This window comes from Brachionichthys hirsutus, chromosome 4 (assembly GCF_040956055.1).
Source record: "Brachionichthys hirsutus isolate HB-005 chromosome 4, CSIRO-AGI_Bhir_v1, whole genome shotgun sequence".
Classification (NCBI taxonomy): Eukaryota; Metazoa; Chordata; class Actinopteri; order Lophiiformes; family Brachionichthyidae; genus Brachionichthys; species Brachionichthys hirsutus.
The window spans coordinates 6,819,057-6,835,651 of NC_090900.1; the positions used below are offsets into that span (position 1 = coordinate 6,819,057).

The following is a 16,595-nucleotide window of genomic DNA, read 5'->3' on the forward strand; positions in this document are numbered from 1 at the left end:
AATAACTCAAACACCAGACTCCACTTTACGCTCTTTACTACTCACATGGAAAGTGTTGACAAAAAAAACAGGAAGACTGACTGACTTGTGGATCCTCCAGCTAATTCCTGAACTTCAGACATAAAAAGTATTAGTCATAGTACACCCCTCACACATATACACAAACACACCTTCACAGCTTGGACTGACTTGGGAGGATGCCACCTGCTGAACTCAAACTGCCCAATCACAAACTTGCACATGGGTACAAGCCCCCCCCCCCCCCCGGTTCGCAGACTGTCCAGTCACATTTTGGCTTTGTCCTTGAAATGGTCCAATCACAGCTAGACTGTTCAGTAAGGAGGATGGATTTGGCTGAGTCCATGGACTCATGCATGGAAAGGCAGAGTGGCGATGTTCACTTTGTACCAAAGTGAGACTTTACATTTCCAATTGGCACTTGTTATTTGCAATCACCCATACTTATTAAAGCATTTTTTTAACAATTCCCATCATAATACGCCTGTAATTTACATTTGAGGCACAGTGCAATTATGAATGCTATAATCATTGTACATACATCGCTCTCTATATATATATGGCAGCATATTCGTTGGCTTCGTAATCATTACTTTTTTGTGCAGTATTTACTAAATACTAAATACTGCACATTACTGATTACTGAATGTGCAGTATTTAAAATATGTATCTATGTAATTGTATTGTATGTCCAATGGCTAATCCATTTTTGGAAGAAAACTGCTATTTACATGTTTGCTTTTGTTTCCTTTTTGTTTTTTTTAAAGAGGACAATGTAAATTTTGGTTTTGTTAGTTTTATTTCTCGGCAAAGAAACGGCATAAAGGATTGTTTTATATTTAGTTTCATTATACAAAGCTAAACACACGCATGAGTGAATTGTAATCCGAACACTTTAAATTGATTTCATGTCACATCAGATTCCTGTCTTAGAACCCATGCCACAGTGCATTGCGATGTATCAAACTTCCTGATGCGCTTGAAGGCTTAACAATCTGAACTCCAAATGTACTCCGGCCACCTACAGAACCTTTTCTGCAGCCCTTGGCTGTGCTTTCGCATCGACTGCCACTCTGGCAGGGAGCCAAACCCTCACCTGGAGGACCTGTTGGTCAGATATTTTAGCTAGCTGGTGACATTGCTCGGTTGATTTTGCAAGTTATTTATCAGTCCAGTTCACACTTGTACTTGAAGTAAATTAAGATATTACAATGATCACTTATCCACTGTGGGCACGAATAGAAAAAAAGCATGGTGCAACTTGTCACAGTGTTAAACTAGTGTTACCGTTTCTGCCAGTGGAGGTGATTGAAGCTGTCCCTGTTACTAGATGGGAAACTCCTAGTTTCAGCAGTTCATATGCATCACTATACTGAGCAGAGACCATCCATGTGCATCTCAATTACCTAAAGTAATGAGGAATTTCAGGTGGTTCATTACCAAAAAAAAAACACACTGCAATTGAATTTTGTCTGATAAGTATTGGCCCCAAAGGACAGTTTCTCAGCCGGCGAACATGCGTGGGTTGGAATCTCATGCTGCTGTTATATATTTCTTGCAGTTCTTTCAAGAGAATGAAAGTTGTGCATCCAGTATATTTACAACCACGTTTCGGGTCATGTGTGAGGAGCATGACTTTGGGATTCTACACGTCCACAAATCATGTTAATGGCTCTTGTGAAATGGTTATTGTAACAATCTATTCACCATTGTGTTAAAATGTCTCTTGTACCCATAAACTCGCGTTTCTGAATGAACAGGTTTCTTTTCTAAAGTATGTTGACTCTGACTTTTGCTACTCTTGTGTTACAGTTATTATTTCTACAAAGTGGGAATTCAATGCCTTTAAATCTATTACTTCCCATCATAGTTCAGGTCTGTGACCCTTATTTTGCAACGCGAGCATAATGCTTAACCAAACGTCATTGATTGCCATGTTTTTGAACATCGGTTTGTTTTAAAAACCTGCCAGATAGGGAGATGGCTTTGTTTTCTACATCGTGTTCCCATAAATGAAATTAATTTAATCTCAACCAGTTGGTCATAAATTAAGACGATTCATCACATTTCAATGTTAGAAAGAAGAATCAATGTTCACAGATGGTCTCTCAAAGATGAGAAGGATGAAAAGAAATCATTGAAAGCCAGATTCTCCAACCTGAATCGACTGTTCCCGCCGATGATAACACGTTCAGTCGTACTGTTTTTGTAAATGTTCTTGTTGCAAAGCAATCATGTTGATACAGAGACTAATGTATGTATTGATAACGCCGTTCACAAAGAGGGCAATGTGCGGATAAAAGGAGAGTAAAGTGCACAAACAGTCCAAAGATTGTGTGGTTGTTGTGTTTTTATTTGTATCTGTATGCAATACCCAGCAGTCCTGGTATTGTTTGATATGTGGGGAATAGGATGCATATTTTATGGCTGGTTTATATAAAGTGTGATTTAACATCAGGAGAGTAACTGCTTTCTCTTTACAAATAGTCTGTTTTTATTTCATTTTAAGTTTTTATTTAGGTGGGTGAATGTTTGTGACATTCCCCATTTGATGATGCTGATGATGATGACGAAATATTTATGAGTGAATGTTAGGGCAGTACAAGTACAGTCAAACAGTAGCATGCATTACAGTACAAGTACAGTCAAACACTCTAAGATGAGCATTTCAAAAAAAGCCCTTGCGGTCTTGTTTCTGTTTAAAGTCCTTTGTACGTAATTCATCAACATATAACAATAGCAATTTCTCAACGCAAGGACACCAGCCCAGCCAGAAAGAGAGAGAGGAAGAGTATAGAAACCCGCCCCATCAGCGGCCAACGCCCCCCAGGTGCTGCTACCACACCTGCTCCAATCAGCGCACAACGAAACAAACACAAACAAACAAATTAGAGCAAATTAAAGTAGCATTGGGTGACCCAGTTGGTGCAGCTCTCTAACTTTGAGATGAGCTTCTCTTCAATAAGGATTTACACTCGAGCTGTCCGGCTAACAGAAAAACCAACTCGGTCTCAGCTCACAGCCGAGCATGCTAATAAATAGCCGTTCTATCAACCTCGCCACAGCAGAGCGCCACAAAACAACATTAAATTATTACCTTGCGACTGTTGTTTCTTTTCTCCTTCCGTTTTTCGGCAGCTGACGGATAAATCCTCTGAGACATGATGACGAGTGACGACCGCAGAACGCCGCTTGTATCACGCATCGCTTGCTTCCATGCTAGTTTGCTGACGATAAGGCCGACCAGTCGCCGCGAGGTCAAGTTCAACTTCGCCCTGTAGGTTGCCCGGTTGTAAACAGGACAGCTGCCAAGATGACCAGTAGGCGCTGCAGTTTTCAAGCACGCCACGCACATCACTCCCCTGCATAATACAAAATGGGGTTTCCAGGTCGGGGGCCCCCTAGTGGCCAGGAGGCGCTAAGCAGCTGCTTTGGCTGCTGATTGTGACAGTTTGTCAATCAATCAATCAAATCTTTATTTGCAGACACAATGGTCCAATTAAAAAGCACACATAACATTTATGTTAACATTGTGATTTCTTTTCCTTTAAAATAATTTTCTTTTTTCACCAAATCTTTTTTCCCCCTCGTTGTTGTCCTTGCGCTCCCTAGAATTACTAAAAGTATAAAAACTAAAATCTTTTTTTCCCCCATAAACCCACGAGAGGCGCTAGAATTTAAAAGGCGCTGTTCCTGGTGCATTTAAGGACCGTAGGAGGCGCTGCCAAAGACGCGCCGTGCGCTTTGCTTGTCCTGCCTGCGAGATGGGGACAATGAGACCTGCTTTGTTTTGGAAGTTTACTTCCCACTTTGTTCTTCTCGTCTCCGTGCGGCCCCTCCCCGCCCCCCCGGGAGCAGCTGGAAGGCTCATCAAGTGTCCATTTACTCCAGACAAACCGCAGCGTCTTATCACAGAGGCTCAGAGCGGACAAGAAGACATCAACTTTACGCGCTGTTCTAGCTGCGGAGTAATTCAACTCCTCAGATCTATTTTTCCTCCTCGATATACGGGGCATCACTTTTGACGATGCGTTGCGCGTCTCCCTTCGTGAATTTGTGAAGCGAGAGGAGGGAGACGAGAATCCTTTTGACGGTGTCCGCTCGGGTTGAAGGATGGCCGGATGCTGCGTGTCGGCGGAGGAGAAGGAGAACCAGAGGATCAGCGACGAGATCGAGAAGCAGCTCCGCAAGGACAAGAAGGACTCCCGCAGGGAGCTGAAGCTGCTGCTGCTGGGTGAGCGTCACCTGGAGGGGGGGGTCCTGGCTTCAGGGGCTGCTGTCCCTGAGGGGGGGGGGCACTATAATCCACTTTAAGAATATAAAAGAAGTTCTTCTTTTTTATAAATGGTCTGCTTATATTCTCAAGTCCGATCAAACACTCATATTTGGAGCAATTTAGGGGTTTTTCTCATTGTCAATAATAAAATAATTACAAAATAATTACAAAATAACTTATTACAAAATAATAAGTGAATTTATTTTTGGTTAAAAAAAGAAAATCATATGTATATAGTACATACAAATAAAAATGGGTACAGAGGATTACATATTACCTGCATGCTTATTTCCAATGTGATCATTCGTATACAAAAATACACAACAACCAAGCAACACAATACATTTTCCAAATACAAAAACACTGGACAATAAATCAATTTGCAGGATATGGTTTTGGTCCAGATCAAGAGAGTCATTATTTTCAACTTGTATTTTTTTGACTTTTTTTTTTTTCTTGTTCAAAGCTTAAGGAATGTTTATGCCGATCTGCTTGCCTTCTGGATCACATGACCCAGGAAGGACAATGCTTCACCACTAAGGCCAAGTAGACACAGACCATAGAGAACATTGTTGTGAAGGCTGGTGATAAATGCGTCACGTAGGTTTTCATGTGCAATCGATTGTGTGGTTTGACAGATATGAGCAACGCTCTGAGTTCTTTAGGTTTTTGGTGTATTTGACTGGTGTCAGGAATCGATGGTAATGATCCAGATCACAAATGTGGACGGTGTAAATCCAATTAGGAGGGGGATGAGCTGCTTGGCGGAGGTCTGTGCTCTCTCAGAGTCATGAGGAGAGTAGATCTGATCGGACAGACGCTGATATAAGAGCGAAGCCTCTCAGCTCATTAAAGGCCCACTCTCTTTGAACGTTCTTTCCCTGTTGTTGCTTGTTTACTTATTTGCCTCCTATTCAGAGTTCTACCCGTCTTCACAGAGAAACTTGACTTGTAAAAAAGGTGCAGTCAAATACGGAAACTTTGCCTAAGCCCTGTTTTTCTACGATGGAAAGACTCAAGCATTCATGATGTCATGCAAAACAGCCAAGAAAGCTGTTGCCGTCGCCTTAACACACTTATCGAGACGGGATACAGATGTGCAAACACACACATTCACGGCACCAGAACTTGGGTCCGAGGGCAAACACTTATTTGTTAAGCAAATAGATGCAGCAGCCTGCGTTCTGAATGAGAAACAAGTAGCTGGTGCTGAAAGACTCGAGGAGTGTACAAGACGCAATGAAATGCATTTATAGAATGTAAACACTTTGCAGTGTTCGCGTATGATCCTTGTCGATCTACGTTTGCATGAAGCGTTTAACAGTTCAGCGAAAATTCTTTAATCATGTACAGAAAACATTCATAATTCACACCAACATTTTATACATAAGTGTGCATTTTGCTGCTAATTTTCAGCTGCCTTTTATGATGTCACAATTATGTATTCCATGGCCTTTACATTTTTTTTAAAATATGATATACATAATATATAAATGAATTGGAATGACTCCTGACTGTGTCCAACAGGTACTGGAGAGAGTGGGAAGAGCACCTTTATCAAACAAATGAGGATCATCCACGGAGGTGGATACACAGATGAGGACAAGAGGAACTACGCCAAGCTGGTCTACCAGAACATCTACACGTCCATGCAGGCCATGGTGCGAGCCATGGAGACGCTCAGTGTAGCGTTCAGTGATCCCCAGAACCAGGCGAGTCACTCTGGGTCTGCTCCGTTTGCCACCTTTGAATATGGACTATTCACTCATTCATTCATCTTCTGGACCGCTTAGTCCATTACCGGGCCGCGGGTCGTGCTGGAGCCTATCCCAGCAGGCAAGAGGCGGTGTACATCCTGGACTAGCCGCCAGTTCATCACACACACACACACAGCGATGGACAATTTAGTGTCACCAATTCACCTACTTTTGCATGTTTCTGATGGTGGGAGGAACCCGGAGAACCCGGAGAGAACCCACGCAGACATGTGGAGAACTCCTCACCAACCTGTGAACTTCTTTAACAGCGCTTACCACTGCGCCACTGCGCTGCCCCCTGAATATGGACTACATTTAGGTTAATTGTTACAGACTTGCTTTAATCTTGTCTTTTCAGTCAGTTTTTCCCAGTGGAAAAACTGACTTCTAATTCTGTAAAATCATCATAAAATAAGGTTGAAAACAAAATAATAAGACTAAACTGACACTGGCTCCTAAACAAATCACAACTCAAAATTGTATTAAGAAAAGAAAAATAAGGATTGATAACAAATTATCAAAAATATATATATAAAGATTGAAGATACATCTTATTTACATGTAAAGTAAATCAACATGATAAAATCCTTAAACAAAAAAATGCCCTAAAATCACACTAGTGGGCTCGTGCACAGAATCCATCTGCTGCTCTGAACACATGGCACATCCGCAGCGAATCTAAAACAGCCTTCTGCTTCTCGCCTCTCATTGGTCAATCTCCATGAATTAAAGGAAATTGGCGCTCTGACAGATGGACCTTTGTCTAATTATCTCCATGCTTGTCTCTGTGTCCACAGAGCCACGCAAACTCAGTGTTGGACGTGGAAGTGGACAAGGTGGAGGAGTTTGAGCAATCCCTTGCAGCAGCCATCGGCAGCCTGTGGAACGACGCGGGGATTCAGGAGTGCTACGATCGACGCAGGGAATACCAGCTATCTGACTCCACCAAATAGTGAGCTGTAGAGACAATATGCACAGAGATATTCTCTTCAGCACTGCCAAATTGTTACCACAGATAAGAGTAAAGTTCTTTATCTCAATGGGATGAATGTACCCGGTAGTTTATCCATCTACACCAAATTAATCATTTGTTAAACCGTCTGAAGAGAATAATGTTATGTAATGTGTTTTTTTTAGCAACACATTTATACTCCAATAAAAAATACAGTTTGTATTTCTTGCAGTGATTCATGGATTTATAGATTAAGAGCATTGAAATAAGACGTTGTCCCCAGTATATAAATAAGGAAATGAAGGATTCTGTAGATGGGACAGGATATCCAACTTTTTTCTCAGACGCTCTTGTTACTTGTGGCATTTCAGGAGACAACAGACCACATTTCCTCTTCTGCGCTGCAGCGAAACACTTTCCTGACCCTAATAAATTCAGATTTAAATGCCTTTGTCTGAGTAAGATTGGTCTCCACTTGCTCTAAGAACTAGATTCTGGAATTGTCTTTTTCTCCTCCTCCTTTCCAGCTATCTCACCAACCTGGATCGAATTTCGCAACCCTCATACTTACCTGACCTGCAGGACATTCTCCGAGTTCGAGTGCCAACCACAGGCATCATAGAATACCCATTTGACATGGAGAATGTCATCTTTAGGTGAGACGTAACAAATCAGTGACGTGTGCTTATTCCAACGCGTTGATGTGGCGTAACATTTCTATCGGGATTGGATGTTACCGCAGGATGGTGGACGTCGGGGGTCAGAGGTCAGAGAGGAGGAAGTGGATCCACTGCTTTGAGAACGTCACCTCCATCATTTTCCTGGTGGCGCTAAGCGAGTACGACCAGTTCCTGGCGGAGTCCGATAATGAGGTGAGTCTTCAGCGCCACAGCTCGTCATCCTCAAGTCTTTGAGCCCTGACAGTGCGTCCCCCTTTCAATTACAGAACCGCATGGAGGAAAGCCTGGCCCTGTTCAAAACCATCATTACATATCCCTGGTTCCAGAAATCCTCTGTCATACTTTTCCTCAACAAGACCGACATCATCGAGGAGAAGATCATGGACTCTCATTTAGCCACTTATTTCCCTGCCTTCACAGGTTAGTCTGTTGGAAGCAGCACACTTATACTCGTAGGTAGATCTAGGATGTAGTAATGCACACTGGACCCAGGTGAAGCTGCTTCCACATTCAGCTTGAAGAACTTTCAGAAGCTTAAGTTTGGAGCATCAAATTTAAGGTCTAATACTGGGGAATAATAAAGGGTGGCACACAGTGGGTAGCACAGTGGGTAGCCCAAAGCCCACTGGGATGGACTCCAACGCACATGACTGCTCGGTTTAATGCAACTCAGCTCAACAAACATCCTCCAGAACTGAAGGACTGTTCTATTCATTTATGTAGGCGTACCTCAAAAAGGTTTCTTACAATATATAGAAAACTCTTACAGCCATAAATAGATTTTCTGTACTGAGAAACAAACCCTACAAAAGCAAAATATTAAATATTGTATATACTGGAAATACACTGATGTAGTATCAACCCTGAATTGCAGGACCTCAGAAGGATCAGAAAGCGGCTCAAGAATTCATCCTGAAAATGTACCAAGAACAAAACCCAGACAAGGAGAAGACGCTGTACTCTCACTTCACATGTGCAACAGACACAGAAAACATCCGCTTCGTCTTTGTGGCCGTCAAAGACACCATCCTCAGACACAACCTGAAGGAATTCAATCTGGTGTAGACCGGAGCGGGAAGGCAGATACAGGGGGAAAGACAAGTTACAGGAATGAAAGAAAACTGTAGTGCTTTTCCTTTGCCGTCTAAACAGGCAACAGGTTTTAAATAGTTCCCTCCTGTGCATGCAAACCACTGGAACAATGTTTTTGTTTTTCCTTTCTGCCTACAAAAGAGAATATGAACATTTAGGAGTGCAATCTCCTTCTCAAATGTACAGCATAACTCTGAGGTTTTAAAGCAGCAACAAGAATGTGACTAAATGTAATGTTACTGACCATTTGTGTGGGCTACGACAGAAATATAGAATCTGAATGTATATTTTCTGATTTAATATTAGAACAGATTTTCTTCTGCCTCCTGTTGCCTGTAAGTGCCTTAGTTATCCAGGACGTTCAACCAAACAGTTTGTTTCAGAGCTAAATAGCCCAAGAAGCCTACCTTTTCTTTCAGTACACAATAAAGGTTAGTTACTAAAAAAATGTGTGATTATTTATTCTACATATAATATACTAAAGGACACTGGAATCAAGGTTAAATAAACTTTATTTTTGATATGCAAAATGGAGATTTAGAAAAGAAAATGAACATTTTCATCTTCAAAGCATAAACATTGACAAACATTACTGGCAACAAAATATTACACAGTAGTAAATTGTGATGTACCCAAACCAAATGCAAACCTTTGAAATGCACATTTTAAAGGTTTTAATTACATAAAATTAACCTTAATGTACGTTAGCTTAAGAAAAAATGAAGAGCAAGGCAAATGGTGTGCGCAGAATGACTTTAACAACAGTGAAGAAACAACAAAAGTTGGTTCAATGTGTTCTGAACTTGGTGAATGAGTGCAGTCAGCCATTCATTTATAGCGCTTCAGTAGCATGCACACATTAACAGAGCCTTTCACCCTCAGCAGTCACGTTTTAGCCACTACTCTACTCCCACAAGGAGGTAAACAGAAGTAGCATGCAGTAAAGAGCAAAGGCACTAGCACACAGATTTTGATGTGCATAGAGGTTATTTATTTCAACTTCTTCATGGGTTAGTATTTGGGCAAAATCTCTCTTGCATCCTCCAATTTGGCAAGAACCCACTGAGAGAAGAAGAAAAAAACAAAGTTAGAATGAATGAATAAACTGCAGGTTGGACAAGAGAAATTCATGAAGTTGAATCATAAACTTACCCTGGCAATCTCAGGCGATTTAAAGTTTATGATCTTCCCAAACTCCTTATCATGGAACACAGACTTAACTCTGTCCTTCAGTTACAAGAGACAAAGCATTTAGTGCAGTGATTTGTAAAAGGCTCGATAATATTTCAATTCTTTAAAAATAAAAATTTGGCTAAAATCACAAGGGGAAAAATGGCAGCTATTGGTTCTAATTAGGTTTTGCACCTTAGCCTCAATGCGAAGTCGGCGATTCTCTACAATCATTGGCGCCTTGGTGAACTCTTCAAACAGATACTGCCACTCACAGGTCAGCTGGCCAAATGTGCCTCGGGTCACAAAAAATATTCCCCTGGAATAAACAAGAAATATCGTTAGAAGAAGCACAGGATATCTTTCATATACTTCTGAGGACTCAATTGTCAAAGCATAATATTTGCAATACAAGTGAAATATTGGACAGTAAAGGTCACTGACAAATACACACTGAAAAGGGGCTGTTTTGTGTATCCTGATAGGAAAATAGAATATTAAAATAATCCCAGACACAACTCGATCTTAAATACACTAGTGGAGTCGAAAGGCTGTTCAGATGCCAGAAACACTAACCTCTTGGTGATCATGAGTAAATCTGAATCATTGACCATGGCATGAGCAAAGTATCTGTGCTTGGAAAAACGGCCATTCTCAATTTTCTGTGGAAAGAGAGAGTCAAAAGACATTTTCACTGCACGCTATAATGAGCTGCAACCATGTTCCTCTGCAAGAATCCCTGCATGAAGCTTCAGTCTCAGAGGCAAAAAATGCCAGAGGGTGACGAGGAAAGGTGAGACGAAACAAAGACAATGGCAGGTTGAAGTTTAAAAGGTGAACATTTTTATTGTTCACAAACTGTTGTACAAAAACTTTACATTCAAACGATGACTATGAGGCGTTTTATGGAGACTAAAAACAATGAGATGGAATGTTTCTTTAAAAAGAATGAAGGAATAATGATGATTAATAATAGTGAGAACACTAAAGGAAACACACATCAAGTAAAATGCAACAATTTGTTTAGTTCTCTACTCTAATTCTACTTTTGTAAAATTAACATATAAAGCCAACAGAAAACCAAAATACTGCAAGACTGAATTGGCTCCAAAACAGTTTACAACTCAAAATGTGATAAAAATAAATAAGAAACAGGTTGTTTAATTATTCACAATATAATTCCAACCCCAAAAAATCCATCATCTTTACTGGAGTGTGAGCACCAGAAGATTCACGAGCTTCCACGTTTCACTTGTGAACACTGGAGCAGAACCGTTTCACCAACACTGGATAATTAATAACCACAGACAAACAGTCCATTTTCAGCTCCGCCCATACATCTTCATCATCATCATCATCGTATTCAAACTTCTGTCTTCAGTGGCAGAAAGCACACAAAAACATCCAGCACAGTCAACACACACACACAAAAAAAACATGTCTACTCTACACTACAGCCTTCTGCTTTCCTCATGCCCCTCATCGTCTGAGTCACTTCTACGGCAATCAACGTAGGACAATCTCCTCTGTGGACATGGCAAGAAAGAAAAGTCAAGGTCAGAGCAGAGAACCAAAAGCTTGTTGTCACGGAGCTGCTGATCTACGTGGACCAAGTCCAGGTTTGAGAACAACGTCACGATGTAAATTTACTAGGACATTGAACAGATACCAACAAAACTCCGTAATCTGGGAGATTTCATATCAATGACTTCACCAAAACGCTCAAAAGGGAATAGTTATTGGGAGAATGTCCTTGAAACTCTTCAGTAGACTTTAGATTTGTGGAATTGCAGCAGGAACCCAACATCTCACTAACTACTACTACTTTAGTTGAGCCCTGTTCTGTAAATTAAAAGGAGGAATTCTACACAGAAATCTTTGCCGTTAGTCACACAGGTTAGTTCTGACCCGAGTCTCCAGTCCACCCAGCATGACAGCTACATAACATGACAAAAAAGAGGCAGATCTGTATTTGTGATCACGACTATCCAATGTTTCCGGCCACACCTGCACCTTCAAGGCACTAAATCAATCACGATATTTCCGTAGCGGCATGGAGGAAAAACAGAATTAGCTTCCCTGCGTAGATGCGCCAATGCAGTTTAATATATTCACAAATACATCCATCTGGACACAACCCAGCTCAGTTATCTTTGCTTTGAATCTAAAACAGTGCTCTTCTATTTTGTTGAGGCAAGTACATTTTATTTCCTTACAAAATAAAAAACACATCTGCTCGGGGTAAATTAATCCCAAACACTTGCACCGAACTGTCATCCAAGGATGCTAAATGCTAAACAATGTTTAAAGATGTAAGAAACATGACTGAGACTTTATTTTGTGTCAAGACTGTGAGGGTAAATCCCTTCAACTGTATTTATAAATGTGTTGGGAGTCGTCTTCATCTCAGCTAACAAAAGAATATCAACTGTTACTTGCACGTCTGCCGACAAAGAGTTCATGTTTTTGGTCCTACCTGCAGCATCTGACTGCCAAGGCCCTCCTCCTTCTTATATGGTCGTATGACACCATCCTCATGGATGAAGCGAGGAGGACGCAGCGATTCAATATCTTGTGACGTCTCTGCTGCCCTAAATAAATATGAGACATGAGACACTTTAATTCTTACCGTAATTCCTGCACACACACACAAAACAGAGATACACATACACTGCATGCCAAGTGTGCATAAAACTTCAAACATGTGAAACACATGAGCGCTGTGTTGCATCCATACAATAAATACACAAAGAAACATGCCTCTTGATCCCCTGGAAAGTACACTTGGCCATGTCAATAATGCCTGCTGTCGGTCTGGCAATGGCACCAACCAGACCTTTACCTACACCTTTAAAAAAACCTGCTGCACCCTCTTCCTGGGCTCCTGCAAAGACACAAACATTATCATGTTCGTCAAAAAAAAGAGAACAGGGCTGGTGCAGCTATATAGTCCTAACAGTTTGATTTCATATCGATACATTTAGGTCATAGGATTTTAGTAAGCGCACCTGCCGAACACCGTGATTGAAACACAGGTCAGATTCGACATACCTGCAATAGGTTTGGTAACAATCCCTGTGATCCCACTGACAAAACCCTGAAAGGAAAGCACAGTATTGTTACCAGATCATTCATTGCAGCAGAATTGGTGGCGGCTGACCCTCTACAGTCTCTACAGGCACAATGGCAAGCTCATATTCTTACTATGCAAGGTAAAAAGATTGTTTAATTATGGTACATCGTTGCATTAAAGACATGTCGGGGGGTGTATCTTCTGCTGATTCAGTCAAGCTCAATACGTACAGACACCAATCCCTTCCCCCCCCTGGTCAGCCCCTCTTTTAGGCCACTGGGTTGTCTGTTCATAGTCTCTCGTCTTTTCCGCTGGTACTCCTCATCCATCGTTATGGCAGCGACCCCCTTCCCCATGGCGCCGGTGATCCTTGAGGCCGCTCCTGCTATACCCCCTGGAAGGACAGAACCAAGCCCGAGTGATCATCAGATCATTTCTCTTCATCTTTGTGTCCAAATCAATTCAAATCCGTTCATATGTTCTCCGTGCTTACCGACAGCTCCTCCCACCAGAGCCTTCACCCCAAGAGTCATTCCTTCAACAAACTCCTCAGGCCCCTGGATGGCCCCCTGCAGAACCACAGATATCAGTTACAGTGCGAGCCCTTCAGCAGCCGCCCTGCTGTAGATATTCATCTATGGAGTCCTTCATATATTCAAAGACAGACTAGCACATGAATGCCGACCTTAAAATGGGTTACAATCCTACCTGATAAGGCTCATAGAAGAAGGCCTCCACGCCCTCCGATAGCCCTCTGATCAGTCCAAAAGGATTCCCAAGTACATCCAGGCCAAGCACCAGAACATACACCTGTTTGATAGCCTGAAACACAAAGTATTTAGAAAATGGCGAGCCAACGCGGCGCCAGCCCTTTGCCGGTTTGGGCTTTTATTCATCCTTCTTCATGTTTTCTTACAAATTGTCTTGAAGGTTACATGAGAGGAGAAACACTAACAAATGTAGTTCTGAGATTTGACGTCACTGATCGCGCGTCTCACCTGTTTGGAGTAATGTCTGAGGACCTCCCTTTGCAACTGCTGGGTTGTGCAAAACTGGAAATTCAACTCAAAGAAGGCCAACCTGAAAGAAAAAAAGACTGAATGAATCAAGTAGCAGGGATTCCTCAACAACCGTGTGTGATTTATGTGGCGTCTGTTTGGGGCCTCGCACAGGTTCGTACTTGAAGACGACGTCCTGCGCATCCGTGAGGGTTGCACCAATGCTCTTCAGCAGCAAGTTAAGGGACTGGACAGGAATGATCTCCGTTTGTCTTTTCTCCTTCATGCCGTCTTCTCCTCCGGTACTCAGAGAGAAACTGAGGTGAAGCTGCAAAATATATAAAACACGACTGTGCGGTTGTTTCTGCTGTGCGTATACAGATTTAGCCACGTGTTGGGAATAGATTTTGATTTAAGTATTCAAGTATTCAAACCTTGATGGGGGAAATGTGGAAGTATTCATAGAGGCTGATAGGAGATTTGTCAGCAGTAGAGGAATCGTTTAGTTCGGTCTTCACGTGTTCCATGTCCTTCTCAAACAGTTCCACCTGAAGAAATAAGATGAGTAACATAATCAAGCCAGAATTGATCTCATTGGTTCTTCCACTAAGCAAACGCTTATGCCTATCGGAGCCCGACTAAAACACGGTGCATCATTTGAGCGGGAGTATGCGAGTATCTGACCTCCTGTTCCGAGGTCATGATGCCGGCATTCTCAGGCGTAAACAGGTCCATGATGGCGTACAGGAAGCCCAAATCAACTTTCAGATCCATCTCTTGAATCAACACCTTGAAGTACCTGAGAAGACAAAATGATTGATGCAGCAATTACATGTTAGCATGTGGCTAAAATGGACAACAAGAATAGTTTCCACTGGGATTGTTGAGGGCAGATCAGAAAATATATTTATTGAATGATAAAAGCAAAGATATCAATCAGCACAAATAACACAAAACAAAAACAATACAGTACATCAGAACAGAAAAAGAACAAAATTGATGAAAACATTAAAAACAACAACAATTACTTGATGCGCGTGATGTCAGAGTGCCCTGCTGTCCTCGTAACAATGCTGATGTCAGTTAGAGGCTTGGGTTCTGCAGAGAAATAAATAGAAAACCATTTTACAGTCTGAATCGCTGTACATATGCGCACCTGATGCTGAAACAAAGGTACACAGACCTGAATCCATGGTGACGGATTTCGGAAGTTTAACGGGGTAAAAAACAAAGGGGAAGATGGCTCCTGGCAGCTGATTCTGGATCTGTCGAATAGCATGCACAGTAAGAGAGCGGCGTGGATGTTAGAAGAAGTAGCGTTAATGTTTTTTCCTTGTATTTGACTTTCCGCACCTGAATGCGGTGAATTTGGAGACGGTAGGCTCTCTGTCGTGGTGAGATGCTGTATTCCACCTTAAGCCCAGGCAGGAAGTGCCTCCTGAGAGGAGTGTTTAATGGCTTGTGCATCCGCATATCCATGCCATTGGGAGTAAAGCATACCTGTAAGAAAGTCACAAACACAGCTGTACAGACGAACCTGCGGCAGATAATCATTTCTATTACAATTTAATTACTCTTGATTATGATAGCAGGGAAGCTGAACAAATAGTATTCAGCCTCTAACCTGGTAGCCGTTTTTCAGGTCGACAATGCCGTTGTCAACCGGTACAGATTCAGTGTACACTTTGAAGCTCTCCTCCAGCATCTTGGTGTCTTTTATGCTCAGAGTCTTCCAACGACTCTTCTTCTTAGGCTTTATTTCCCACACCACGTCAGAGCTATGGCAAGGTTTATATACATAAAAAAAAAACAAGTGCAAGAAATCATGACAGGTTATAGTTTCAGAATTAAAACGTTGCAACACAATGGAGGATCAGCTTTTGAAGAGCATCTTTAGTATACCTGAAATGCTTGGCCTTGATCAGGTTCTCTGCTTTTTATTATTGTGTACACATTTGTAGGTTGCTGGTTTACTGACCTTGTGATGCCAATAAAGGAGACCTCCTGGCTGCTGCCGTTGTTAACCAGCGACATGCCAACGTTCTGCAGTGACAAGTTGATTTCCTGTTCAGCCAGCTGTGCTTTTTCACTCTCACACAGCAGCTTGTAGATTCGCCGTTCCTCGGTGAAGAGCACAACGCGCTGGAGGCCTTTGGACAAAAAAGAAAACCGAAATATGCCATTTCAAAGTGAAATATATCCACAGAATGAAAAGAATTGCTCCCGGAGATCATCGTTTTTGTTTTGTAAACGACTTTTTCTGACAGTTACATCCTTGGTGCATTAATATTCATGCGCTGACAACAGACTTCTAATTTTGAAACTCATTGGAAATTAGTAACAGACTATGGTAACATGAAATTAGAGAATGTATCCAAGATGGTTATGAATTGGATTTCAAGCTCCTGGTACTTCACCTTCATAGAAGGAGATCACGAAGAGTTTCCCCTCGTTGTTCATGTTCTCATGCAGGTCCTAAAAACACAACAGTAGACAAACCCACAAATAACACAAAACATTTCGTTATCCAATCATTTTATATAAAATATTATTTATTTACTTCATGAAATCATTCACTG

At 41.7% G+C, this 16,595-nt stretch overlaps 2 protein-coding genes across 2 annotated transcripts in view; one reads left to right on the forward strand and one right to left on the reverse strand.

Moving 5' to 3' along the window:
• The first annotated feature begins 4,131 nt into the window (after positions 1–4,131).
• LOC137917989 (guanine nucleotide-binding protein subunit alpha-14-like) lies at positions 4,132–9,175 on the forward strand. The gene is made up of 7 exons (XM_068760731.1): positions 4,132–4,252; positions 5,822–6,006; positions 6,849–7,003; positions 7,531–7,659; positions 7,746–7,875; positions 7,950–8,103; positions 8,558–9,175. The coding sequence occupies exons 1-7, from the start codon at positions 4,132–4,134 to the stop codon at positions 8,746–8,748; spliced, it is 1,065 nt and encodes a 354-aa protein (XP_068616832.1). The 3' UTR covers positions 8,749–9,175.
• A 103-nt stretch (positions 9,176–9,278) lies between these two features.
• Positions 9,279–16,595, reverse strand: part of vps13a (vacuolar protein sorting 13 homolog A) — a 28,932-nt gene continuing 21,615 nt past the window's right edge. Inside the window, exons 57-76 of the mRNA XM_068760730.1 lie at positions 16,434–16,491; positions 15,995–16,166; positions 15,641–15,794; positions 15,370–15,516; positions 15,200–15,281; positions 15,045–15,114; positions 14,701–14,815; positions 14,451–14,564; positions 14,199–14,344; positions 14,017–14,098; positions 13,727–13,840; positions 13,512–13,587; positions 13,249–13,412; positions 12,997–13,042; positions 12,706–12,829; positions 12,422–12,536; positions 10,522–10,607; positions 10,141–10,264; positions 9,928–10,002; positions 9,279–9,837 (exon numbers count right to left, since the gene is read on the reverse strand). Coding sequence (XP_068616831.1) covers positions 9,787–9,837; positions 9,928–10,002; positions 10,141–10,264; positions 10,522–10,607; positions 12,422–12,536; positions 12,706–12,829; positions 12,997–13,042; positions 13,249–13,412; positions 13,512–13,587; positions 13,727–13,840; positions 14,017–14,098; positions 14,199–14,344; positions 14,451–14,564; positions 14,701–14,815; positions 15,045–15,114; positions 15,200–15,281; positions 15,370–15,516; positions 15,641–15,794; positions 15,995–16,166; positions 16,434–16,491 — 2,115 coding nt within the window. The 3' untranslated portion in view covers positions 9,279–9,786. The remainder of the gene's footprint in view (positions 9,838–9,927; positions 10,003–10,140; positions 10,265–10,521; positions 10,608–12,421; positions 12,537–12,705; positions 12,830–12,996; positions 13,043–13,248; positions 13,413–13,511; positions 13,588–13,726; positions 13,841–14,016; positions 14,099–14,198; positions 14,345–14,450; positions 14,565–14,700; positions 14,816–15,044; positions 15,115–15,199; positions 15,282–15,369; positions 15,517–15,640; positions 15,795–15,994; positions 16,167–16,433; positions 16,492–16,595) is intronic.

Excerpts from the sequence above, each read along its gene's own strand:
- LOC137917989 (XM_068760731.1), top strand. The coding sequence starts at position 4,132 with ATGGCCGGATGCTGCGTGTCGGCGGAGGAGAAGGAGAACCAGAGGATC. Across the intron at positions 4,253-5,821 it reads GCTGAAGCTGCTGCTGCTGG|GTACTGGAGAGAGTGGGAAG; the intron begins GTGAGCGTCACC and ends TGTGTCCAACAG. Across the intron at positions 7,004-7,530 it reads CTATCTGACTCCACCAAATA|CTATCTCACCAACCTGGATC; the intron begins GTGAGCTGTAGA and ends CCTCCTTTCCAG.